The sequence below is a fragment of the Rhincodon typus genome, chromosome 26 (genome assembly GCF_021869965.1).
Source record: "Rhincodon typus isolate 14 chromosome 26, sRhiTyp1.1, whole genome shotgun sequence".
In the NCBI taxonomy this organism is placed as follows: Eukaryota; Metazoa; Chordata; class Chondrichthyes; order Orectolobiformes; family Rhincodontidae; genus Rhincodon; species Rhincodon typus.
In genome coordinates, this window is record NC_063357.1 from 41,181,744 (window position 1) to 41,208,897 (window position 27,154).

Sequence of the window (27,154 nt, forward strand, 5' to 3'; positions counted from 1 at the left end):
GATGCTGCTTGGCCTGCTGTGTTCATCCAGCCCTGCACCTTGTTGTCTCGGATTCTCCAGCATCTGCAGTTCCTACTATCTCTGATTCGAGTGTTAAAACAAAACTCATTTCTGCTTCTAGAAACATCATGCGAGCACTGCTCGAGGTGGTTAAGTTCCTCCATTCCAAGAACATTGTACACCGAGACCTCAAGCCTGAAAATGTCCTGCTTGATGATAACATGAACATCAAGTTGTCTGACTTTGGATTTTCATTACAACTTGAACAAGGCAAAAAACTGCGAGGTAAGTGAGTCCTGTCTGGGAATGGGATGAGTTGCTCAGAAGGACTAAACAAACCAACAGTGATTATTCACTAACCCTGGTGAAGTGAAAAATAAGAAATATTTCAACTACCCAGGAAACAATGTATTAGAACGAGTTTGGATGGAACTGAGAGCCATACATAGAACATACAGTACAGCTCAGAAACAGACCTTTGAGCCCATCATGCCAGTGTTGACCATGATGCCATTCTAAACTAATCCCATCTGCCTGCACATGATTCATATCCTTCAATTCCCTGCCTGTTTGTGTGTCTACCTAAATGCCTCTTAAACAGTGCTCTCCTATTTGCTTCTGCCACCTCCCCAGGCAGTGCATTCCAAAAACCTACCACCGTCTGTTTTTTAATAAAAACGTGCCTTGCACATCTTTTAAACTTCCTACTCTCGCCTTTTAACATGGCCATCAGATGAAGAGTCAGAGACTGGGAGACTGAGACCACAAGTGAATGAAAGACTCTGAGAGGGACCTTGACACAACCCATAGCCTTTGCAGAATCCAGTACATCCAACCACATCTCGACATTACATGGAGTGAATCAAATTGGCTGAAGACTGATATCTGTGGAATCTTTAATCAAATCAGCCCTTAACCATCTGCATTCCTAGGAGCACAAATCTAGTTTACGCAATCGCTCCTTGAAGTTAACCCTTGGAATCCAGGGAACATTCCGGCAAATCTATGCTGTACACCCTCATGGCAATTATAGGTGGGTCAGTGTGATGACCGGGTAATGTGATGTAACAGTAATAAAGGTCTACAACACAAAAAAAGCCCTCTTGCAATAGTCAAAAGCAACCATCTAACTATTCTAATCCCAGTTTCGAGTATTTGGCATTGCCAGTGCATATTTAAATGCTTCTTAAATGTAATGAGGGTTTTCTTTACCGCCCTTACAGGCAGTGAGTTCCACATTTCCCACCACCCTCTGGTTGAAAAATGGTTCTCCTCATATTCCCCCGTAAATCTTCTGTCCCTTAAATCTACACCACCTCCCCTCCTCTGATAGTCATTGAGCCCTGAATCGGGGAAAAGTTTCTTCATATCTACCCTCTCTATGCCCCTCATCATTTTATACATCTCAATCATGTCCCCTCTCATTCTCTTCTGCTGTAACAGAAAACAACCCCAGTCTGTTCCAATCTGTCTTCAAAACTGAAACTCTCCAGCCCAGCAATATCCTGGTAAATCTCCTCTGCACTCTCTTCAGTGCTATCACATCCCTCCTATAATGTGGATTCTGGAATTAATCATAATACTGTACCTGTGACTTAACCAATGTTTATACAGTTCCAGCATAACCTCGCTGCTCTTAAACTCTATGCCTCGACTAATAAAGGCAAGTATCCCATATGCCATTCTATTACAGAGAGATTTGTTTGTGATGTTGGAGCTTTTTAGGAGTTCAGAAAAAAAATCACAGAATTATTAGAGTGCAGAATGAGGCCATTGTACTTGCACCAGTTTTATCATCCAATGTCAGCCTATCTGACAAACCTGTCTGTATCTTCCTGTATTCTAAGGCTACCCTCCACACTATTTACCACTTCAGCAACTTTTGTATCACCTGCAAATTTACTGATCATCCCTCCTATACACAAATCTAAGTTATTTATAAATGTCACTATCTCGAACATGAAAGAATCTAACATCTTCTCCTTCAGTGGCATTTGGTAAACCCATAATTGGTAAACCCATGTGCTTAACATAGAGTCATAGAGCTGTACAGCATGGAAACAGAATCTTCGGTCCAACTCGTCCTTGCCAACCAGATATCCTAAATAAATCTAGTCCCATTGTCAGCATTTGGCCCATATCCCTCAAAACCCTTCCTATTCATATACCCAGCCTTTTAAATGTCTTAATTGTGCCAACCTCCATCACTTTCTCTGGCAGCTCATTCTGTACACGCACTACAGTCTGTATGAAATAATGGGAATTGCAAGAAATTGGCTACAATCCTAACTGGATCATCCCTTTAAATACTGTGGCTACAAGAGCAGATCACAGGTTGGGAATAAATCCCCACCAGATTCCCAATACAAGGCACAATTTAATGTGATAGAATGCTCCCCACTTGTTTGGATAAGTGTAGCTCCAATAAAGCATGGTGCCTTGGCAGTGGCATGGTGGCTCAGTGGTTAGCACTGCTGCTTCAGCGCACCAGAGACCTGGGTTTGATTCTATTCTTGGGTGACTGTCTATATGAAATTTTGAATATTTGTCCACCATCTGTGTGGTTTTCCTCCGGGTGCTCCAGTTTTCTCCCACAGTCCAAAGGTGTACAGGTTAAGTGGATTGGCCATACTAAATTGCCCATAGTGTCCAGAAATGTGCAGGGTAGGTGGGTTAGCCATGGGAGATACAGGGATAGGACAGGGGGTGGGTCTGCATGGAATGTTCTTTGGAGTGTCGATGTGGACTCGATGGGCCGTATGGCCTGCTTCCACACTGTAGGGATTTTATGAATAATGTTGAGCGTTGATATAGGGGATCTTGGCATGCAAGTTCAATGTTCCCTGAAAGTGGCAATAAAAGTGAATAAGTTGGTAATGAAGGCGTATGACACACTTTCCTTCATCAGTCAGGACATTGAGTATAAAAGTTGGCAAGTCACGTTTGCAGCTGTATAAAACTTTACTTAGGCCACTTTTGGAATAATCTGTGCAGTCCTATTCACCACATTATCAGAAGGATATGGAGGCTTTGGATAGGGTACATAAGAGATTCACCAGGATATTACTTGGATTGAAGTGTATTGGCTATAAGCAGAGATAGGACAAACTTGAATTGTTTTCACTAGATCTGAGGCTGAGGGGCAACCTGATACAAGTGTATAAAATGATGAGGAATGGTATGAATGGGGTGGATCATCAGAGTCTTTTTCCCAGTGTAGAAATGTCAAATACTAGGGGGCATAAGTTTAAAGTGAGAGGGGAAAAGTTTAAAGATGTGCAAGGAAAGTTTTTTTTACACAAGGTAGTAGGTGTCTGGAATGCCTGGAGGCATTGCCAGCAGAGCTGGTAGAAGCAGAGACAATAGCTTCCCGATCCCGTGATTCTGTCACCTGAGCTGAGTTAATTTCCTTATCTGGCGAGAGTCAATGTTCTTGTATGGGGGAATTTGCTAATTGCCTTCTGGAAGTCCAGATATATAATATCCCTTTTGAATCCCACTCTGATTAATGTCAGTGTTTGGATCTCATTGTGTTGGCCCTATGGTGCAAGCACTCTGTGTTTTGGGGATAGTGTGTTGGGGTGAGTGCAGATAAAAAGAAAAATGTATTGTTCTCAAGAACTCTTTTTGACCCTTCCTTTCACCACACCCCCTTAGAGGACTACAGTTGATGATGGACATACAATCCTTTTAGTGTTGTCTATGCTGTTGCCCTGCAGCGTGATGTAGCATATTATTCCACAAGTGAAGTCTGGTAATTCATACTGCTCTCAATCCTAACCATGAAGGTGTACAGATCCAAATAGAGACATAACTAAATAGGAGGTTAATTATTCTCAGAACCAAACAGAAACAGCAGAAATGGTGCATTACTGCTTGGTATGGCAACTGCTCTGCCCAGGACCTAAGAAACTACGGAAAGTTGTGTGCACCGCCCAGACCACCAAAGAAGCCAACCTCCATCTATGGACTCCAACCCCCAACCTCCATGGACTCCATCTACACTTCTTGTTGCTGCAGAAAGGCCGCCAACATCATCACAGACCCCGCCCACCCTGGTAATGCTCTCCTACAACTTCTTCCATCAGGCAGAAGATACAGAAGCTTGAACACACGCACCAACAAGTTCAAGCTTCTTCCCTGCTGCTATAAGACAGCTGAATAGAACTCTCCAACTTCAAATAATGTTGATCTTGCTTTGTGCACCTCCTGTGCAGTGTAGACTGTGTGCCTCGCTCTGTCTAAGCACCCTATGATCTGTATGTCCCTGTTTGCTGTGATCTGCTTGTACTGCTCGCAAAACAAAGCTTTTCACTGTGCTTAGGTACATGTGACGACAATAAATCAAATCAAATCAAAAAAAATGCCTTGACTGGTCTTGTTGCTGCTTCATGTTTATTCTCAAATGTTTGCTGTTTATTTGGGAGATTGGGGTAGCCCAGACAGACAAAGGACAGAGAACAAGCTCTTCAGCTCACCATGTCTGTGCTGACCATGATGTCATTCTAAACTAATCCCATCTGCCTGCACATGGTCCGTATCCCTCTATTCGCTGCCTGATTATGTGTATGTCTAACTGCCTCTTAACGTTGCTATAGTATCTGCTTCTGCCATCTCCTCGAGCACCATGTTCCAGGCACCCACCACCCTCTGTTTTTAAAAAAAGAACTTGCCTCATACATCTCCTTTAAAATTCCCCTTCTCACCTTAAACCTTTGTCCTGTAGTATTTGACCCCTTGGAAAAAGCTCTTAACTGTCCACCCTATCCATGCATCTCAATATTAGGTCACCCCTCAGCCTCTGATGCTTTAATGAAAACAATCCAAGTTTGTCCAACCTGTTCAGATAGTAAATACACTCCAATCCAGGCATCATCCAGGTAACAAGGTGTAGAGCTGGATGAACACAGCAGACCAAGCAGCATCATAGGAGCAGGAAGGCTGACGTTTCGGGCCTAGACCCTTCATCACCTCTTTTGAGTCCTTTCCAAAGCCTTCACGTCTTTCCTATAGTGCAGTGTGCAGAAGTGCACACACATTCCAATGTGGCCTAACTAAAGTTTTATACAGCTGCAAATGCGACTTGCCAACTTTTATATTCAAGTCCTGACCAATGAATGCAAGCATGCTGTATGTCCTCTTTACTATCTTATCCACTTGTGTTGCCACTTTCAGAGAGCTAAGGGCTTGCATCCCAAGATCCCTCTGCATATCAATGCTCTTAAGGATCCTGCCACTTACTGCATACTTTCCTCTTGAATTTGACCTCCCAAAATGCATCACCTAACATTTGTCCGGATTCAACTCCATCTGCCATTTCTCTGCCCAACTTTCTAATAGGTCTAATTCCTGTTGTATCCTTTGACAAGCTTCCTCACTAACTCCACCAATTTTCAATATCATCTGGAAACTTACTAATCGGAACACCTACCTTTTCATCCAAATCATTTATATATATAATTACAAGCAAAAGCCCCAGCACTGATCCTTGCAGAATACCACTAGTCACAGACCTCTAGTCAGAAAAACACCCCTCCAACACTATCTTCTGTCTTCTTTTGTATCCAACTTGCCAACTCACCACAGATCCCATGTGACTTAATCTTCTGGACCAGCTTATAAGGAGGGATCTTGTCAAATGCTTCAGTAAAATCCACGTAAACAACATCCACTGCCCTACTCTCAACAGTCAAGTTCTTTACTTCCCCAAAAAGCTCAAGCTTGGGACAAGACCTCCTGTTCATAAAGCCATCCTGATTCTCCCTAATACTTCTATTTTCTCCAAATGTGAGTAAATCCTCTCTATAAATCTCCTCCAGTAATTTCTCTACCACTGATGGAAAGCTCACATCAGTTAGCTTATAACTCCCTGGATTATCCCTGCTGCCTTCTTATAGTAACAGTGTTGATAATTTGCCAGACTTCTGGGACCTCACCTGTGGCTAAAGTGAAACAAGGATCTCTGTCAAGGCCTTAGCAATCTCCTCCCTTGCCTCCTTGGTTTCCTGGGATCAATTCCATCAGGTCTTCTGGACTTATCTGCCTGAATGTTTATAAGATGCCCAACACCTTCTACTTTTTGATATCAACATGCCCCCAAATATCAACAATGCCCACCCTAACCTTAGCATTATCAATATCCTTCTCCTTTGTGAGTACCAATGCAAAGTACTCATTAAGGACATAGAAACATAGAAAATAGGTGCAGGGGTAGGCCATTCAGCCCTTCAAGCCTGCACCACCATTCAATATGATCATGGCTGGTCATCCAATTTCAGTATCCCACTCCCGTTTTCTCTCCATACTCCTTGGTCCCTTTAGCTGTATGGGCCATGTCTGGCTCCCTCTTGAATCTACTAAAAATCTGGTCCCAACAGTTGTCTGTGGGCAGATAATTCCAGGTTCACAACTCTGAATGAAGAAATTCTTCCTCATCTCAGCCCAGAATGGCTTACCCCTTATTCTTCGGATGTGACCCCTTTATCTGGACTTTCCCAACATCTTCCCTCATCTAGCCTGAGCAGTCCCATCAGGATTTTATATGTTTCTATGAGATGCACCTTCATTCTTCTAAATTCCAGCGAGTACAAGCCCAGTCGATCCAGTCTTTCTTCATATGTCAGTCCTGCCATCCTGGGAATCAGTCCGGTGAACCTTCGCTGGACTCTCTCAATAGCAAGAATGCCCTTCCTCAGACTATGAGACAAAAACTGCACACACAATACTCAAGGTGTGGCCTCACCAAGACCCTGTATAACTGCATCAAGGCATCCTTCCTCCGATACTCAAATCCTTTCGCTATGATGGCCAGCAAACCATTAGCTTTCCTCACTGCCTGCTGCATCTGCACGCAAACCATCAGCCACTGCTCTACCATGACACCCAGGTCTTGTTGCACCTCACTAACGACTTATGCAACTATAACATAACGTCTTTTTACTCCTAGAGTGACTCCTATATTCAATGCTCGACCTATGAAGGCCAGCATGCTACATGCTTTCTTCACCACCCTGTCCACCTGTGACGCCGCTTTCAACGAACTATGTACTTGTACTCCTAGGTCCCTCTGTTCCATAACACTCTTCAGGACCTTACCATTTACTGTACAAGTCCTACCTTGGTTTGACTTTCCAAAGTGCAACTCCTCACGCTTATCAGGATTGAATTGCATTTGCCAGTCCTCAGCCCACTTCCGCATCTGATCAAGATCCCTCTGTAATTTTTGATAATCTTCCTCACTGTCAACGATACCTCCTAATTTTGTACCACCCGCAACCTTACTAGTCATGCCGTGTACATTCACATCCAGATCATTTTTGTCAATAACAAAGGTCCCAGCACCAACCCCGAGAAACAACCTTCAACCATCACCTTCTGCTTCCTACCATCGAGCCAATTTTGAATCAAAAATTTAGCTTTCCCTGGACCCCATGTGACCTAACCCTCATGACTAACCTGCCATGCGGGACCTTGTCAACGACCCTACTAAAGTCCATCCACTGCCCTATTTTCATCCATCTTCTTGGTTACCTCTTCAAAAAACTCTAAAAGATTTGTCAGACATGACTTCTCGTGCACAAATCCATGCTGACTATCCCTAATCAGACTTTGACTATCCAAATGTTGGTTGGTCCTGTCCAATAGCTTGCCTACCACTGATGTCAGGCTCACTGGCCTGTAGGTCCCTGGCTTGTCTTAGCTACCTTTCTTAAACAATGGAACAACATTAACCACCCTCCAGTCTTCCGGAACTTCACCAGTGGCTAAAAATGAAGCTAAAATCTCTGCAAGGGCCTCTGCAATTTCTTCCATAGCCTCCCACAGCGTCCGAGGATCAGGCCCAGGGGATTTATCCACCTTAATGCGCTTTAAGGCTGCAAACACCTCCTCCCTGGTAATGTGTATGCAGTCTAAAACATCCCCACTTGTTTACCTTATTTCCAGGATGTTGCCAGGAATGGAGGTTTTAAGATAGACGAGAAAGGCCGGGGCATTTTTCACTGGAGCGAAGGACGTTGAGGGGTGACTTTATTGAGGTTTTTAAAACCATGAGGGCCATAGATGAGGTGAATAGCAAGCGTCTTTTCCCTACAGTGGGCAAGTTCAAAACTCAGGTGCATGTTTTTACGGTCGGAGGAGGAAAATTTAAAAAGGATGTGAGGAGCAAAGTTTTTACATAGAATAAACTTCCAGAGAAAGTCGTGGACTTAGGTACACTAAAACGTTTAAAAGACATTTGGATAAATTCATGAATCGGAAATATTTGGAGGGATATGGACCAAGTACAGGCAGGTGGGACTAGTTTAGTTTGGGACCATGGTTGGCATGGACTGGTTGGACCCAAGGATCTATTTCCATGCTGTGTGAATATATGTATTGCACATGTTGAATGCTTCGCAACCTGATGTCAATTACAACTTTTAGTTGAGCAACTTCTGTTCTCGTTGAATACAGAATTGTGCGGGACTCCAGGATACCTGGCTCCAGAAATTCTATTTTGCTCTATGGATGAAACTCACCCTGGATACAGCATTGAAGTGGATTTGTAAGTGTTTCCCCATTGCACAAGTACTTGGCACTCTAATGCGCGGTTTAGACCTGACCTTTCACTCCCAAGTCGGATGTGCAATGATGGGAAAATTCCTGACTCCGGAAAGCTGGCTCAGCTGAAAAGCCTGGAAGTGGTCAGATTCTCCCTTGTTTGGAGGGCCAGTGGTAGGGGTTGTACTGGGCACACAGTAGTCCCAGAGCTGGCATGATTAGTAAGTTTGCAGATGATCCAAAATTAGAAGGTACTGTTAATAACGAAGAAGGTTATCAAAAATTACAGAGGGATCTTGATCAGATGGGGAAGTGGGCTGACGATTGGCAAGTGCAGTTCAATACAGGTGTTGCACTTTGGAAAGTCAAGCCAAGGTAGGACTTGTACAGTAAATGGTAAGGTCCTGAGGAATGTTGTGGAACAGGGGGACCTCGGAGTACAAGGACATAGTTCGTTGAAAGCGGTGTCACAGGTGGACAGGGTGGTGAAGAAGGCATTTAGTATGCTGGCCTTCATTGGTCGAGCGTTGAGTATAGGAGTTGGGATGTAACGTTACAGTTGTATAAGGCGTTGGTGAGGCTGCTGTTGGAGTATTGTGTACAATTTTGGTCTCCCTGTTAAAGGAAACCTATAGTTAAACTGGAAAGTATGCAAAGAAGATTTAGGAGGATGTTGCCAGGACTAGTAGGCCTGAGTTATAGGAGAGGTTGGCCAGGATAGGACTTTATTCCTTGGAAGGTAGATGAATGAGAGGCATAGATAGGATGAATGCATATAGTCTTTTTTTCCAGGGATGGGGAATTGAAAACTAGAGGGCATAGGTTTAAGGTGAGAGGGGATAGATTTAAGAAGGACCTGAATGGCAACTTCTTCACACAGAGAGTTGTGCATATATGGAATGGGCCACCAGAGAAAGTGATTGAGGCAGGTACAATAGCAACATTTAAAACATATTTAGATAGGTACATGAATGAGGAGGGTTGAGAAGGATATGGACCAAATGAGGGCAATTGGAACTAGCTGAGTGGGCACCATGGTTAGCATGGACCAGTTTGGGCCAAAGGGCCTGTTTCCATGCTGTATTACTCTATGACTCTATGGCTCTAACTGGTTAAGAGAGATGGGGCCAGTAGGAATTAACGTCACTCAATCAGGATTTGACAGAAGAGCCAGTGGTTAGGAGTCTCTGCAATCAGGCAAGTGTTGTTGCTTAGAGGAGAAATCAATCAAAGGTGAGGTGGGCACTGACTTGTAATAGTTGTGCAGCTAGTTGCTGACACCTGAGGAATGGGCTCATCGTGTGCTTTACAAATGAGAGTACAGTCACTGCTGTCTGTTCACATTGGAACACCTGCAACCAAGTGAAGACTTGAAAAGCCTCACAAGACACAGCCTTGGGAATGGCAGCATCTTGGCACCATAACTGCTTCAAATCTTCACCAGTGGCTCAGGTTGCAATCTCTCGGGGGAAGGCACATTTGCCACAGACCTTTGCCCTGCCCACTTTCCAGGCATCTTTCAAGATGCAGCAATCCTTTTTGGTAGTAAAAATAGTCAGACCATTGTCGGTTCAGATTATTTTATTTCAGAAGAAGATATATTTCCTTATGCTTCAAATTAAAGCTAAACTGTATGGATATCATGAGGCACTGAAGCAAGTCAGTCACTGACACTGGCTAATGATGCCATTTGTCTTCCATAGATGTTAATAGGATGGATTAATAAATAACTCAGCAAATGGAGAATTTGTAGTCAGAGCAATAACCCAACTAGGTCAAATTTAGTGGTCTCACCAAGGGTAGTGAAACAACCAACAGAAAAGAAAGGAACTGAGATAGTGCAGGTGTTGCACCTTGGATCGTTTTCTGACTCACCCCCTCTCCCCACCCTATCTCCTGCATTTAAACCGACATTTTCCTAGCTACCACAGATGCTGTCAGACCTGTTCAGCTTTTCCAACAATTTCGGTTTTTGTTTCTGATTTACAGCATCCACGGTTCTTTTGGGTTTTATTTGCATGCTAGCTTTATGTGATTTTGCATGAAGTTTCCCAAATCCTTCTGTGCTGCAGCTTTCTGTAGTCTTTCCCCCACATTTCTCACATATTCCATCTGTCAAATTTTTGTCCATTCACTTAATCTGCCCATGCATATTTAAACAGCAATCACTGCAAATTTGAACTGGTGCCATCTTGTCAGCAGGAAATAATCCAGAGTGGTTCAAGCTGACAATTTTCTCTTCCTAAACTGGAGATAGTGCAAATATAAAAGAGCAGTTGACTTCATTGAGTAGTTATCCAATGCAGCATAGCCCTGCCTGTTGCTTGACCTTAACAAGTCTCAGTACACAATGGAAAATGGAACCATGATTAATAACCAGACTGGAGCATTTCTGCCTGTTTACAGCCAAACTTTTTTGCAAGTATATTCGACAAGTAGTTCTGATGTGGGATTGTCCTGTGCACAGATGGAGTTGTGGTGTGATCATGTACACACTGCTCAGTGGCTCACCACCTTTCTGGCACCGGAAACAGATGCTGATGCTCAGGATGATCATGAATGGAAGTTACAATTTTGACTCTCCCGAATGGCAAGATCGATCAGACACCGTGAAAGATCTGGTGGGTATTTCAGAGGTCAGACTAGTAACTCTTATTTCAATGATTTTGTCACATTTTTATTTTCAAATCTCATAAATGAATGAATAATTAAGAACAATAGTGACAAGGAAGCGCAATATATCATTTTTTCTCCCACTGCTCCTCCATTGTCAAAGTTTTTTTAAGTTTTCAATGAAGTTCAGGGATATAAGGCAGAGTAATAAGCAGCATAGGGCAGACAGAGGAAGGACAAGAAAAGGCCTGTGCTTTGTAATCCATTACCCTGTTGTTGAGGTTCCCACTCACTTTACTTATTATTAACAATATGACTGAAGTGTTAACCCTTAATTAACAACAATGGGTTATTGGTTAGCACTGCTGCCTCATGGTGCCAGGGACCCAGGTTTGATTCCAGCATCAGGCAACTGTCTGTGTGGAGTTTGCACATTCTCCCTGTGTCTGCGTGGATTTCCTCCGGGTGCTCCGGTTTCCTCCCACATTCCAAAGATGTGCAGGTTAGGTGGATTGGCCATGCTAAATTGCCCATAGTGTCCAGGGAAGTGTAGGCTAGCTAGATTAGGTATGGGAAATGCAGGTTTATAAGGATAGGGTACGGAGGTGCATCTGGGTGGGATGCTCTTTGGAGGGTCAGTGTACCTCAATGGGATGAATGGCCTGTTTCCACACTGTAGTGATCCTATGCTTCATGAACTTCAATCCTTCTGAAGAAAGGCCTCTGAAAGAATTTGCCTTCCAAATTGCTTGTTGTTCCTCCATGCTAGCTTTCAGTGACTTATGAACAAGGAGACTTTTGGATATCAACACTTCCCAATCTCTTATTTAAATAATGCTCTGTATTTTTGCATTTCCTACCAAAGTGGATAGTGTCTCATTTTTCCACATTATATTTCATCAGCCAAGCTCTTGTCAACTTGTTCAGCCTGCTGAAGTCCCCTTGACACCACTTTTGCATCTTCCTCACAACTCACATTCCCACTAGCTTGTCATCAGCAAATCTGTAAATATTACATTTTGGATTTGAGGCCCTAATCATTGAGAGATTGTGAGTAGCTGAGGCCCAAGCACTGATCTATTTATTGTAGGTGTACTTAACAAATTGGTAGAGGACTTCAGGAGAACAGGTAACTATCATTTACATCACATACACAAAAGGACAGGAAGCCTTAACATTCACTCTGCTGAGTTGTAGAACACCTTCGAGCTTCAGGTGCCACTGGACTCGAAATGGTAACTCTGCTTTCTGTCCAGAGGTGCAGCCAGACTTGCTGAGTTTCACCAACAATTTCTGCTTGCGTTTCAGATTTTCAGCATCTGCACTTTGTTCTTACATTTTAGCAACAAAATAATGCTTATCAACGTATGATCATCCATGAAATATTTAGCATCAGTTCTATTCATACGTTAGACCCTTCAGCTGGCCACTGATTAAATCATGGTTGTATTGTGAAAGGTTAAAAAGATGTATGGTTTTTTATTCATAAAGGTACTGTACCCTCATAAATTTATTTCCAATTCGTTCAAGTATCTATGACCCATATGGACGGCAAATGTCATTCTACTTGATCATAGAAACAGAAGATAGGTGCAGGAATGGGGCATTTGGCCTTTCCAGGCTATTATGATCACGGCTGAACATTCATCTCACTAGCATGATCTTGCTTTTGCTCCACATATTCTCTGGTCCCTTGAATGCCAACTAGATATACAATTTCTTCTTGAAATCATGCAATGTTTTTGTCTTGACTGTTTTCTGTGATAGTAAATTCCACAGGCTCACCACTTTCTGGGTGAAGCAATTTCTCCTCATCTCAATCCTAAATGGCTTATCGCATGTTAGAACATAGAACATAGAACCGTACAGCACAGTACAGGCCCTTCGGCCCATGATGTTTTGCTGAACATTTACCCTAATCCTAAGGTCTATCTAACCTCCACCCCTACCTTACACTATCATCCATATGCCTATCTAATAGCCACTTAAATGCCCCTAATGAGGCCGACTCCACTACCCTCTCCGGCTATGCATTCCACGCCCCTACCACTCTCTGAGTAAAGAACCTACCTCTGACGTCTCCCCTATATCTACCTCCACTCACTTTAAAACTATGCCCCCTCGTAATAGCTACCTCCACCCGAGGAAAAAGTCTCTGGCTGTCCACTCTATCTATTACCTCTGATCATTTTGTACACCTCTATCAAGTCACCTCTCATCCTTTGTCGTTCTAAAGGGAAAAGCCCTAGCTCTCTCAACCTTTCCTTGTAAGACCTTCCCTCCATTCCAGGCAACATCCTGGTAAATCTCCTCTGCACCTTTTCTAACGCTTCCACATCTTTCCTGTAATGAGGCGACCAGAACTGGACACAATACTCCAGATGTGGCCGAACCAGGGTGTTGTATAGCTGGAGCATAACTTCATGGCTCTTGAACTCAATCCCTCTTTAATGAAAGCTAACACACCATATGCCTTCTTAACAACTCTATCCACCTGGGTGGCAGCTTTCAGGGAACTGTGGACATGAACCCCAAGATCCCTCTGCTCCTCCACACTGCCAAGAATCTTTCCGTTAACCCTGTATTCTGCTTTCAAATTTGTCCTTCCAAAATGAATCACCTCACACTTTTCAGGATTAAACTCCATCTGCCACTTCTCAGCCCAGCTCTGCATCCTATCAATGTCCCTTTGTAACCTAGAACAGCCCTCCCACTATCCACAACTCGACCTGCCTTCATATCGTCCACGAACTTACTAATCCACCCTTCCACTCCTACATCCAAATCATTTACAAAAATCACAAATAGAAGCGGACCCAGAACAGATCCATGTGGTACACCACTCGTAACTGAGCACCATGTTGAATATTTTCCATCCACTACCACCCTTTGTCTTCTAAGGGTCAGCCAATTCTGAATCCATGTTCTTGGATTGTGACACCCATTCCTGGACACCCCGGTCATCAGGAACATCCATTCTGCATTTACCCTGTCTCGTTCTATTAGGATTTTGATTCTGAGATCCACCCTCATTCTTCTGAACTGCAGCAAATATAATCCTAATAGATTCAACCTCTCCTCATACATGATCTGAAATGTGTTTACCCATATCAATTAGTTTACTGATAGAACCCGCACAACCTTCCAATACAATGGTCAGTCTGAGCTATTTGTGTCAGATCTCAGTCTGTACCTAATTGTGTGGTTTGAATCCTTTACCCTTTTTTTGAAGTTTTCACAAGTTGTGCACTTAGGGATCAGACCTTTTGGTCCATAGTAACTAAGTCAATAGAATTAACCAGTGAGGTTCTAGTATTGAAAACTGTAGCAGTATTATTTCAGCTCATGTTTTGGTCTGTTCTTTCTCCTGGTCGCAAGCCATGTTCTACTAATTAGCTGAGTTGTTTCTATCATTAACCAACCGTTAAAATTGTATACAGTACTCAAGTAGAGGTCAAGCACCATTGGAGCACGATTTTGTCGGACTAGTTTATCATACAAAATGTTATGATTAATTAGCACAAGTCAATTTTCCAGTAATCTACAATATACACTTGGAACTTAATAAACAGTCTTTTCAAAGAGTTTTCAAAGAGTTGCCATAAGTGCATCATAAGTGTCAAATGCATAACTTGCTCTCCTACTGTTACAATCAGTGTCCTATGTTGAGTGTTGAATACTGCATTGCTTGCGATGTAGTATCGCACATACGTAGTGTAGTGTACTCTTCATTCCCTCTGCTCTGGACATCATCCTACAAATTTCTGCATTAGAAACAACATTCTGTAAATTAAACAAATGACCATCCTGGTCTCATTGGTTGGTTGAGATTAGTTTTGCAAGACAAAATTAAAAATTTAATGAGTAAAATGTTTCAGCAGTGATCAGTGTTTGCAGTATCTATTTTTCCTTTTTTCAGTTTGTGAGCACATGTGTCACTGATCATAATTACCACGTACGGTCCCACCCATCTAGATACAAGCCTTATCTCCCACACTGGTTACCTCAGCCTGTTCTGCTTTGTCCTTTGCCTCTAATATACAGGAATTGCTCATAGAGTCACAGTCATAGAGAATTACACCACAGAAACAGACCCTTCGGTCCAACTCATCCCTGCTGACCAGATATCCTAAATAAAACAAGTTGCATTTGCCAGCATTTGACCCATGTCTGAGAAAAACCCTTCCTATTCGTATACCCATCCAGATACCTATTAAATGTTGTAATTCTACCAGCCTCCACCACTTCCCCGGCAGCTCATTCCATACACGTACCACCCTATGCGTGAAAAAGTTGCCCCTTAGATCCCTTTTAAATCTTTCTCCTCTCACCTTAAACCTATGCCATCTAGCATGTTGCGGCTATACAGGACATTGGTTAGGCCACTTTTGGAATACTGTATTCAGTTGTGGCCTCCCTGCTATAGGAAGGATGTTGTGAAACTTGAAAGGGTTCAGACAAGATTTACAAGGATGTTGCCTGGGCTGGAGGGTTTGAGCTACAGGGAGAGGCTGAGTAAACAGGAGTTATTTTCCCTGGAGCATCGGAGGCTGTGGGGTGACCTTATACAGGTTTATAAAATCATGATGGACGTGGATAGGATAAGTAGACAAGATCTTTTCTCTGGTTTTTATTTTCATTCATGGGATGAGGGCACCAATAGCTAAGTGCCCAGAGGGCAGTTAAAAGTCAACCACATTGCTGTGGGTCTGGAGTCACATGTAGGCCAGACCAGGTAAGGATGGCAGTTTCCTTCCCTAAAGGACATATGTGAACCAGATTGGTCTTTCAATAAATAACAGTGGTTTCATGGTCATCATTAGACTCTTATTTCCAGATTTTTTAAATTGAATTCAAATTCCACCCTCTGCCATAGCAGGATTCAAACCTGGGTCTCTGGATAAACAGTCCAGCAATAATACCACTAGGCCATTGCCTCCCCATAATCTCTTGTCACACCTCATGTCACTGTGCCCTACTTCTTCACTACCAGTCAAAACATTCCCTGGTAACCTCCCAGCAATCTTGTCACCAAATCATATGGAGTTAATCCAGTCATTCTGCTGTGCGTTGCCCTCAGTCCCATCAGAATATTTGGTAACAAGTCTGGTTTCTTGTATTGCTTTAGCTGATGCTTTATTGTAGGTCCTATTCATTTGTTCTGCTATGCCTGAACTCTGCTGATGGTAGCAAATGTGAATTTTTTGTTTGACTTCCAACAACTTACAAACCTCCTTCATCACTCATGCTGGAAAATGTGCTCACTGATCCATATCCAACAATAATCATATCCTAAGGATACCTCTTCTGCTATTATTCAAGTGACAGTGGTAGCTGAAGTGTCCTGTGTGTGATAAGCTGGTACCCCTCATGTGAATTGGTCTTTAGCGACCAAACAATATTGCTTCCACCTGCTCTGTAGAAGAGGTCCTGTGAAATCTATCTGTATCTGCTCCCCTGGGTCCCTCGGATGAGGGTTATGCAATATGTGGACTTAAATGGGTTATGTTGCACACATAGATATTGCTGACAACACTTTAGTAACATCTCCTTCCATTCACGATCACCACCAGCAACTTCTTACTGTCCCGAACATAGCCTGTCTCCCATGGTAGACAGCTCCAATAAAAATGTTCATCAAGGTTCTGCTGTATGTATTGTACACCTTCCAGGCCTTTTGCTAACTTCCATCTCACTTTTTATTGCACCCACCCCCCATCTTTCCCGGTGACCTCTTTCTTCTTCAATGTCTCTGATGCAAATTTACCAATCTTCACCTCCATTGGTCAGATTGCTGCTACAGCCACACGGTATCCCGAACCAGATGCCACAGCCTCCTTAACAGCTATACCAGCCCATTGATTGCCCAATTCAGTGGGCTCTGCCACCTCTGGTGGGCTTTGACTTTTATTACTGCTGCTTCTCATGGTAGTTTTGTAACCTCCATCCTTGATTATTGTTTCACGTTATACATGTTGCCCTCTAAACGTAACATATTCCCTTCCACTCCATGCTACCAATAAAATCATGTAAAATGCCAAAGGCTCACCTACTGTTCATATAAATGTTAATATGCTGAGCACAGAGTCAGATTGTGTTAATCTGTACCTAACACTTCAATTTGTTCTCAAAGGTCCTATATCTTCTTCGTATCCCACCTGAAGATGTATATGGTCACTACCTGTGATGGTATTACCCACTGACAGATTACCTTGCTCATGACATTTTCTCTCAGAAATTGTCGTTCATTCTGAATTGCAAATACTCAGAAAAATGCTTTAACTACCAAATCAAATTAACTTTAAAATATCCTACAGCTCTCTTTTGCTTAAACTGCATCCTGTATCCAACTTGTGGATATTTCTATTACTCCAGTTAATTGTCCCATGTTCTGAAAACGAAGCACATTTACCATTTTTCTTTTCTCATGAGTCTTGGAAACATTCTTACAACATTCTTAACAACAGAAATCAAGCAATTCTGTTTGATTCCGGAAACAAACAGTTCTTGCAGGTTCATAATTTACAATTAGACATCTCAGGTTTCCAAAAGTAACTTGTTTAATAACTTTAGACATTTCACATCTCAAAATATTCCAGATTTGAATTAATGGGTTCTTTTATTATTTACTTTCCAAAAATCCTGTTGCTTTCCCTAGGCACTACTTGTGTGTGTTCATCCTTGCTCTCAACTGAACATTCAACGTTTAAAAAACTACATCTGATACACTTAGCTCAATTCTTATATGGTTGCAGCTATTTTAGCAAAATCTTTCATGAAGGATCCTATAATAATTAAACAATCCTATGATCTGTTTCACATATCCACAGGCCTTGAGTGGCTCTGCTGCCTCCTTCTGAATGCAGGAAGTTCCCATTTTATTTGGACTGGTTTTAAACCCAGACGCTTTGAACACCGTGAGGGAGTTTACTAAAGCCTTGTGTGTTCCTTAATTGTTCCTTAATGAGGAGATTGTCCATATATACATTATTGTTTCTTAATCTTCACGTAATTTTCCCATTCTTGGTTAAAGTAGCAACTTCTTTCAAATTACTTATCGATCCAAATTTCAGAAATAATTTAGTTCTTTTAGTTCAGAGACCTATGTAATCAAGGTGGATGGTAACACATGGCCTGACTGGTCAAGGCCAACTTAATTTAATTAGAACATGGAACAGTACAGCACAGGAACAGACCCTTCAGACCACAATGATGTGCCGAACATGATGCCAAATTAAACTAATCCCTTCTGCCTGCCCGTGGTCCGTATCCCTCCATTTCTTGCATATTCATGAACTTATCTAAAAGCCCTTAACCGCATCTATCCTATCTGCCTCCACCATTACCCTTAGTTGTTCATTCCAGGCACATACCACTCTCTGTGTAAAAAACATGGCCCTCACATCTCCTTTGAACTTTCTGCCTCTTACCTTAAATGCATGCCCTCTAGTATTAGACATTTCAACTCTGGGAAAAGGATTCTGACTATCTACCCCTCTGTGCCTCTCACAGTTTTATAAACTCCTAATAAATCTCCCCTCAGCCTCCACTGCTCTAGAGAAAACAACTCAAGTTTGTACAGCCTCTCCTTATGGCTCAGACCCTCTAATTCAGCAGCATCCTGGTAAATCTCTTCTGCTCCCTCTCTAAAGCCTCCACATACATCTTGTAGTGTGGCGATAAGAATTGAATGCAATACCCTGAGTGCAGCCTAACCAAAATTTAATAAAGCTGCAACATGACTTCCTGACTGTTGTACTCAATGCTCCAACCAATAAAGGCAAGCATGCGAAACATCTCCTTTACCACGCTCTCTCCTTGTGTGGCCATTTTCAGGGAGCTATGGACTAGGACCCCAAGATCCATCTGTGTATCAGTGCTGTTAAGAGTCCTGCCATTAACTCTATACTTGCCCTTAACATTTGATCTCTCAAAGTGCAACACCTCACACATGCCCAGATTAAACTCCATCTGCCACTTCTCCACCCAAATCTACAACTGATCTATATTCCGCTGTATTCTTTGATAACCTTCTACACTATCCATAATTCCCCCGATCTTTGTATCGTCTGCAAACTCACTAACCCACCCATCTACATTTTCATACAAGTCATTTATAAATAACACAAACAGCATAGGTCCCAGTACAGATTCCTGCAGAACACCACTAATCATGGACCTCCAGCCAGAAGAAAACCTTTCCATCACTACCCTCTGTCTTCTGTGGGCAAGCCAATTCTGAATGCAAATGGCTGAATCACTGTGGATCCCATGCATCTTAACCTTCTTGTTGAGTCTACCATGAGGGACCTTGTCAAAAGCCTTGCTAAAATCGATGCAGACAACATTGACTGCTCTCCCCTCATCGATCACCCTTGTCACTTCCTCAAAAAAATCAAACAAGTTGGTAAGACATGATCTGCCCCACACAAAGTCATGCTGACTGTCCCTAATTAGGCCATGCTTTTCCAAATGCACATAAAGCCTATCCCAGTGAATCCTCTCCAATAGCTCCCCAACCACCGATGTGAGGCTCACCTGTGTCTAATTTCCTGGATTATCCCTTTCTCCCTTCTTGAACAGAGGAACAACATTAGCTACTTGCCAATCCTCAGGAATCTCTCCAGTGGCTAGTGAGGATACAATGATTTTGGTCGAGGCCCCAGCAATCTCCTCTCTTGCCTCTCTCAATAACCTGGGGACTTGTCTACCTTAAGGCTCTCCAAGAGACATAACACAACTTCCTGGCATGTTAGCTTGCCCACACAAATCTTACTATCCTCCATGTCCTTCTCCTTGGTGAATACCGACGCAAAGTACTCATTTAGGATCTTGCCCATATCCTCCACCCCTAAGCACAGAAGTTCCCACCTTTATTCTTGAGTGGTCCTACTGTCTCCCTAGTTATCCTCTTGCTTTTACTGTATGTATAGCATGCCTTGGAATTCTCTTTAACCCTATTCACCAAGGATATCTCATGGCACCCCTCATAATTTCCTGCTTGAATTCTTTCCAACTTTCTTTATATTCCTCACACACTCTGTCTGATTTTAGCTTTCTAAACCTTACATATGCTTCCTTTCTCTTTTTGATTAAATTCACAACCTCCCTGATCATCCAAGGGTCCCATACCTTGCCGTCCTTGTCCTACCTCCTTACTGGAACATGCCGGTCCTGAACTCTGATCAGTAGACATTGAAACAACTCATAAATGTCAGATGTGGACTTGCCTAATAACAGCTCCTCCCAATTAACACTCCCTATCCAACTTACCTAATACTGACATAATTTGCCCTCCCCTAATTTAGTACCTTCCTGCAAGGACCTGACTTACCTTATTCATAGCTATCTTAAACCTTAAGGAATTGTGATCAATGTTTCCAAAATGTTCTCCCATTGAAAGGTCAGTCACCTGGCCAGGCTCATTTGCCAGTATAAGGTCCAGTATGGCCCTTCCTCCAGTTGGACTATCCACATACTCTTTCAAGAAACCCTCTTGAATGCAGCTAACAAATTTTGCCCCATCTAAGCCTGTTGCTGTAAGGGGGTCCCTGTCAATATTGGGGAAGTCACCCACTGCAACAACCATGTTGTTTTTGCATCTTTCCATAATCCATCTATTGAGCTATCCATTGAGTAATCGATTGAGCTGTTCCTCAATGTGCCGGTGGCTGTTTGGAGGCCTGTAGTATCAAAAAGTGATCAGGATGAATGTAAATTTCTGAATCCACACATCTTACAATGAAAGGCATATGATGAAATGAAAACAAAGCTGTCAGCAAATGGAGTTAACTCTCTGTTGGTCTGAGAAGAGCAATCATCAAGTCATCAGGTGACTCCTGTCATAATTTTACTTAATTTTTAAGAAAATGCTGAAGTCATCTGATCATTTCAAACTGATCGTTTGAATGTGATTGTCCTTTCTTCGGTTTGTGCCCATGTTCCAATTGCCTTAAAAAAACTTATTGCTATTTTAACATTCCTTCTCAATAGAAGCATGTTTCTCAGAGCATCTTACACCATTTTTCCCTCTTAAACATTTTCCAAGTGCTGAGTTCAAATTGAATATCTGCTAAACTGCAACTTATCTACGTTTTAGAGTTGTACGGTAGAAACAGGCCCTTTAGCCCATTATGTCAATGTCACAAACAAACACCGAACTACACTAATCCCATTTACATGCATTTGGTCCATAGCTGACTATGTGCAGGCATTTTAAGTGCTCCTACAGGTTGTGAGAATGCTTCCACCACCTCTCAGGCGGCAGGTTCCATACTTCCACTAACTTCTGGATGAAAAATATTTTTTCTCAGATCCCCTCTAAACCACTTACTCCTCACCTTAAATTTATGCCGTCTACCATGGGGAAAAGATTTTGATGATCTACGCTATGCCATTCATAATGTTGTATATCTCAATCAGATTCCTCCTCATCCTCCTTTGCTCCAAGAAAAACAAACTCAACCTATCCAGTCTCTCCTCATTACCGAGTCTTTTCATCCCAGGCAACGTAGAGCCATAGAGCCAAAGAGGTCTACAGCATGAAAATGAGCTCTTTGGCCCAACTTGCCCATGCTGCCAAGTTTACACAATTAAACAAGTGCCATTTGCCTGCATTTGGTCCATATCCCTCCATACCTATCACACCCAACGCTTTTTAAATGACAAAATTGTACTTGCCTCCACCACTATCTCTGGCAGCCTGTTCCAGACACTCATTACCCTCTGTGTGAAAAAATTGCCCCTCAGGTCCTTTTATACCTCTCCCCTCTTACCTTAAACTCATGCCCCATAGTTTTAGATTCCCCTACCACGGGGAAAAGCTATTGGTTATCTACCTTATCTATACGTCTCATGATTTTATAGACTTCTATAAGGTCACCCCTCAGTCTACTGCAGCCCAGGGAACAAAGGCTCAGCCTATCCAACCTCCTCTTATAATGCAAACCTTTCAGTACAGGTAGCATCCTAGTGAACCTTTTCTGCACTCCTTCTTGTAGTACGACTACCAGAACTGTACGCAGTACTCCAAATGTGCCCCCACCAACATCTTGTCCAGTTGCAACAAGGCATCCCAACACTGTGACTGATGAAAGCAAACATGCCAAAGGCCTTCTTCACTACCCTACCTACCTGAGACTGCTCTTTCAAGGAGCTATGAATCTGGACCCCTAAATCTCTTTGTTCTGTAATACTCCCAATGGCCCTACCATTGACTGTGTAAGTCCAGTCCTGGCTTGACCTACCAAACCTTACGTTTATTTAAATTAAACTCCATCTGCCATTCCTCAGCCCACTGGCTAAGTTATCTGTATTCCCAGATAATCTTCTTCACTATCCACTATACTACCAATCTTGGTGTCATCTGCAAACTTACTAAACCATGCCTCCTAAATTCTATCATTTATATAATGATGAATAGCAGTGAGCCCAGCACCAATCCCTGCAGACACCTCTGGTCACAGGCCTCCAGTCTGAAAAATAACCCTCTGTCTTCTACCATCAGGCCAATTTTGTACCCAATTGGCTAGCTCGCCCGGATCTAGTGAGATTTAACCTCTCTAAAGTCCATGTAGACAACGTCATCACACTGCCCTGTTCTACTTTCTTGGTCACCCCTTCAAAAAACTCAATCAAGTTTGTGAAACACAATTTCCCACACACAAAGCAATGCTGACTATCCCAAATGAATCCTTGCCTCTCCAAATGCCTGTAGCTCCTGTCTTTCAGAATCACCTCTAACAACTTACCCACCACAGAGGTTGGGCACACTGGTCTGTAATCCCAGGCATTTCCCTGCAGTCTTTCTTAAATAAGTGCACAACATTAGCCACCCTCCAATTTTTGAGAACTTCTCCAGTGACTGTCGATGATACAAATATCTCTGCCAAGGGCCCTGCAATTTTCTCCCTAGCCTCCCATTGAAGTCCTGGGATACACTTCTTCAGAGCCTAGGTATTTTTCTACCTTAATGCATTATAAGACTTACAGCACCCCCTCTTTTGTAATGTGGACATTCTGCAAGACATCACTATTTATTTCCCCCAAGTTCCCTAACATCATTGCCTTTCTCAACATAAAATACTGACAAGAATATTCATTTAGGATCTCACCCATTTCCTGTGGCTCCGCACTTAGATGATCTTGTTGATCTTTAAAGGTCCTATTCTGTCCCTAGTTACTCTTTTGCCCTTCATGTACTTGTAGAATCTCTTTGGATTCTCCATTACCTTATCTGCCAAAGCCATCTCATGGCTCCTTTTAGCCCTCCTGATTTTTCTCAAGTGTACTCCAAAATCAATACTCAAGGAATTCACTTGATCCCAACTGCCTTTACACCTCATATGCCTCCTTCTTTTCCTTGACCAGGGCTTCAATAACTCTAGTCATCCAGGGGTAGCCCTGCCAGCCTTACCCTTCACTCTAACAGGACATGCTGGCTCTGAATCCTCATTAATTCATTTTTGAAAGCCTCCCACTTACCAAACGTCCCTTTGCCTGCAAACAATCACCCCCAAACAACTATTGTGGTGAATTTTCTCTGCACCCTCTCAAGTGCAACCATATCCTTCCAATAGTGTGGCAACAAAGTCTTCCATTTGTGGCTTTACCAATGTTTTATAATGTAACTAAACTTCTTTTCTCCTATATTCTACACACTGGCTAATGAAGAAAGCATCCTGTATGCTTTCTTCACCACCTTGTCTACCTGTACTGACACCTTCAGGGATATATGGACTTGTACACCAAGGTCCCTTTATTCCTCAGCACTCCATAAGAGGCCTACCATTCATTCTATATATCCTTTCCTTATTAGATCTCCCAACCTTGCACTTGATCAAGATTAAACTGCTGATTGCACTGCCATTATTAGACTGTAGCCTGAGACTATATTCCTTACTATCAACATCGCCACCAATTTTTGTATTGTCTGCAAATTTATAATAATACCTTCTACAGTCACATGCGAGTTGATAAAGTGCATTACAAATAGCAAGATTCCCATCACCTTTTGCCTCCGATTTACAAGCCAATTTTGAATCCAGGTTGCCAACTTGCCTTGGATCCATGGGCTCTTACTTTTTGGACCAGCCTTCCAAGTAGGACCTTGTCAAAGGCCTTACTGATGTCCATATCAAACATTTCAAGTGCACTGTCCTCATCAATATATTTTCAAAAAAGGTCAATTAAGTTAGAGAAACAAGATCCCCCTTCAACAATCCATGCTGACTATTCCTAAACAATCCCTACCTTTCCAAGCATCGATTAATCCTGTGCCTCAGAGGTTTTCCTAATAATTTCCCTACCATTGACGACAGACTAATTGGTCTATAATTATCTGGCCCATCCCTGCTGCCCTTCTTGAACAAAGGAATGCCTTCACTTCACCTGACAAAGGAGCAGCGCTCCAAAAGTTTGTGATTTCAAATAACCCTGTTGGACTATAACCTGGTGTTGTTTGACTTCTGACCTTGAACAAAGGTATTAGATATCCTCCAGTCATCTCATACTTCAGCTGTGGCCAGTAATATATTAAATATCTGTCAGGGCCCCAACAATCTCCTCCCTTGCCTCCCATAGCGGTCTATGATGCATCTCGTCAGACCCTGGGGAATTATGCACCTTTATATCTGCTAAAACTCCTTACGTCTCCTCCTTATTTATCTTAGCATTCTCTAGAAACTCACCATCCCAATTAAAATCTCCAGCTAGAATATCTTTCTCCTTAGTGAATACAGATGAGAAATATTCATTTAAGACCTCACCCATACTTTCTAGTTCCAAGCACAGATTGCCCCTTGCGTCTCTTTCCCTGGTAATCCTTTTGCTCTTAATATACATATAAAATGCCTTGGGGTTTTCCTTAATCACACCTGCCAAAGATATTTCATGGCCCTTCTTTGCCCTTCCAATTTCTTTTTTTATGATGTGGAGATGCCGATGTTGCATTGGGGTAGACAAAGTCAGAAATCAATGACACGAGGTTATAGTCCAACAGATTTATTTAAAATCACAAGCTTTTGGTGCTGTCTTCACATGAAGGAACAGTGCTCCAAAAGCTTGTGATTTTAAATAAACCTGTTGGACTGTAACCTGGTGTTGTGTGATTTCTGACTTTCTTTCTTAAGCACCCCCCTACACTTAGTATTCCCGAGGGGCCTTCCCTGTGTTTATTTTTCTCAATCAAACTCTCTATCCCTTGACATCAAGGGTTTCCAATGAATTTCTACCCTTGCCCTTCCCTCTCAGAGGAACACATTGGCCCTGAATTCTCACTATGCTACTTTTAAAAGTCTCCTACTTTCCAACGTGCATTCAAGTAGCTGCTTCCAGTCTGTTTGCCAGATCCTGTCTAATGATATTGAAATTGGCCTTTCCCTAATTTCGACACTGTAACTTCTGCACTATCCTTATTTTGTTCTCTAATGACTTTAAAACTTGCAGAGTTATGGTCACTGCTCCCAAAAAGTTCTCTCAGTGACACTTCAGCCTCTTCACTCGCTAGGATTAGGTCTAGCACTGCCACATCTTTATGTACTGGCACGAAAAGCTCTCCTGGATGTACTTTCAGAATAATCCTTTCACACTAAGGCAATGCCAACTAATATTAGCAAAGTTACAATCCCCTTCTACTATAACCCTACTCCTCCCACACCTCCCTGTGATTTGCCGACATATCTGTTCTTCTATCTCTCTCTGACTGTTGGGAGGTATCTGGTATAATCCTAGCAAAGTGATCATCCTTTTTTTATTTCTAAGCTCAACCCAGATGGTCTGATTTGAAGAGCTTCCTAAGACCTCCCTCATTACAGTAGTGATGGTCTGCTTTATCAATAATGCAAAAGCCCCCATCTCTCCTACTTACAGCCATAGAGTCATAGAGTAATACAGCATGGAAACAGGCCCTTCGGCCCAAACTGGTCCATGCTAACCATGGTACCCACTCAGCTAATTTCAATTCCCCACATTTGGTACATATCCCACTAAACCCTTCCCATCCACATACCTATCCAAATGTTTTTTAGATGTTGCTATTGTACTTGTGCCAACTACTTTCTCTGGCAGCCCATTCCATATACACACCACTCTCTGTGTGAAGAACTTGCCCCTCATGTCCTTCTTAAATCTATCCCCTCTCACATGTCCCCTAGTTTTCAATTTCCCGTCCCAGGGAAAAAGATTATATGCGTTCATCCTATACCCCTCATGATTTTATACACACCTCATTCTCCTATGTTCCAAGAAATAAAGTCCTATCCTGGCCAACTTCTCCCTATAACTCAGGCCTACTAGTCCTGGCAACATCCTCGTAAATCTTCTTTGCACACTTTCCAATTTAACTATGTCTTTCTTATAACAGGGTGACCAAACCCGAGCCTCACCAATGACTTATACAACTGTAACACAACATCCCAACTCCTACACTCAATGCCTTGACCGATGAAGGCCAGCATGCTAAATGCCTTCTTCACCACCCTGTCCACCTGTGATGCCGCTTTCAACGAACTACATACTTGTACTTCTAGGTCCCTCTGTTCCACAACACTCCTCAGGACCAACTTGTACTTCTAGGTCCCTCTGTTCCACAACACTCCTCAGGACCTTACCATTTACCATATGAGTCGTACCTTGACTTGGCTTCCCAAAGTGCAACACCTCACACTTATCTATATTGAATTGCATTTGCCAATTCTTAGCCCACTTCCCCATCTGATCAAGATCCCTCTGTAATTTTTGATAACCTTCCTTGCTATCAACGATGCTTCCTAATTTTGTATCATCCGCAAACTTACTAATCATGCTTTGTACATTCACATCCAGATTATTTATGTAAATAACAAATAACAAAGGTCCCAGCACCGACCCCTGTGGCACACGACTAGTCATAGGCCTCAAGTCTGAGAAACAACCTTCAACCATCGCCCTCTGCTTCCTACCACCGAGTCAATTTGAATCCATTTAGCTAGCTCTCCCTGAATCCCATGTGACCTAACTTTCA

The 27,154-nt window shown here is 42.5% G+C and overlaps 1 protein-coding gene across 2 annotated transcripts in view; it reads left to right on the plus strand.

Moving 5' to 3' along the window:
- Nucleotides 1-8,549, plus strand: part of LOC109917579 (phosphorylase b kinase gamma catalytic chain, liver/testis isoform-like) — a 76,848-nt gene extending 68,299 nt beyond the window's left edge. Inside the window, exons 5-6 of one of the 2 annotated variants that reach the window (XM_048612650.1) lie at nt 122-285; nt 8,455-8,549. In XM_048612650.1, the coding sequence (XP_048468607.1) occupies nt 122-285; nt 8,455-8,549 (259 nt within the window). Of the gene's footprint in view, nt 1-121; nt 286-3,840; nt 4,054-8,454 lie in introns of those variants that run through there. The other variant, XM_048612651.1, reaches the window with a different exon arrangement.
- Nucleotides 8,550-27,154: the final 18,605 nt, after the last annotated feature.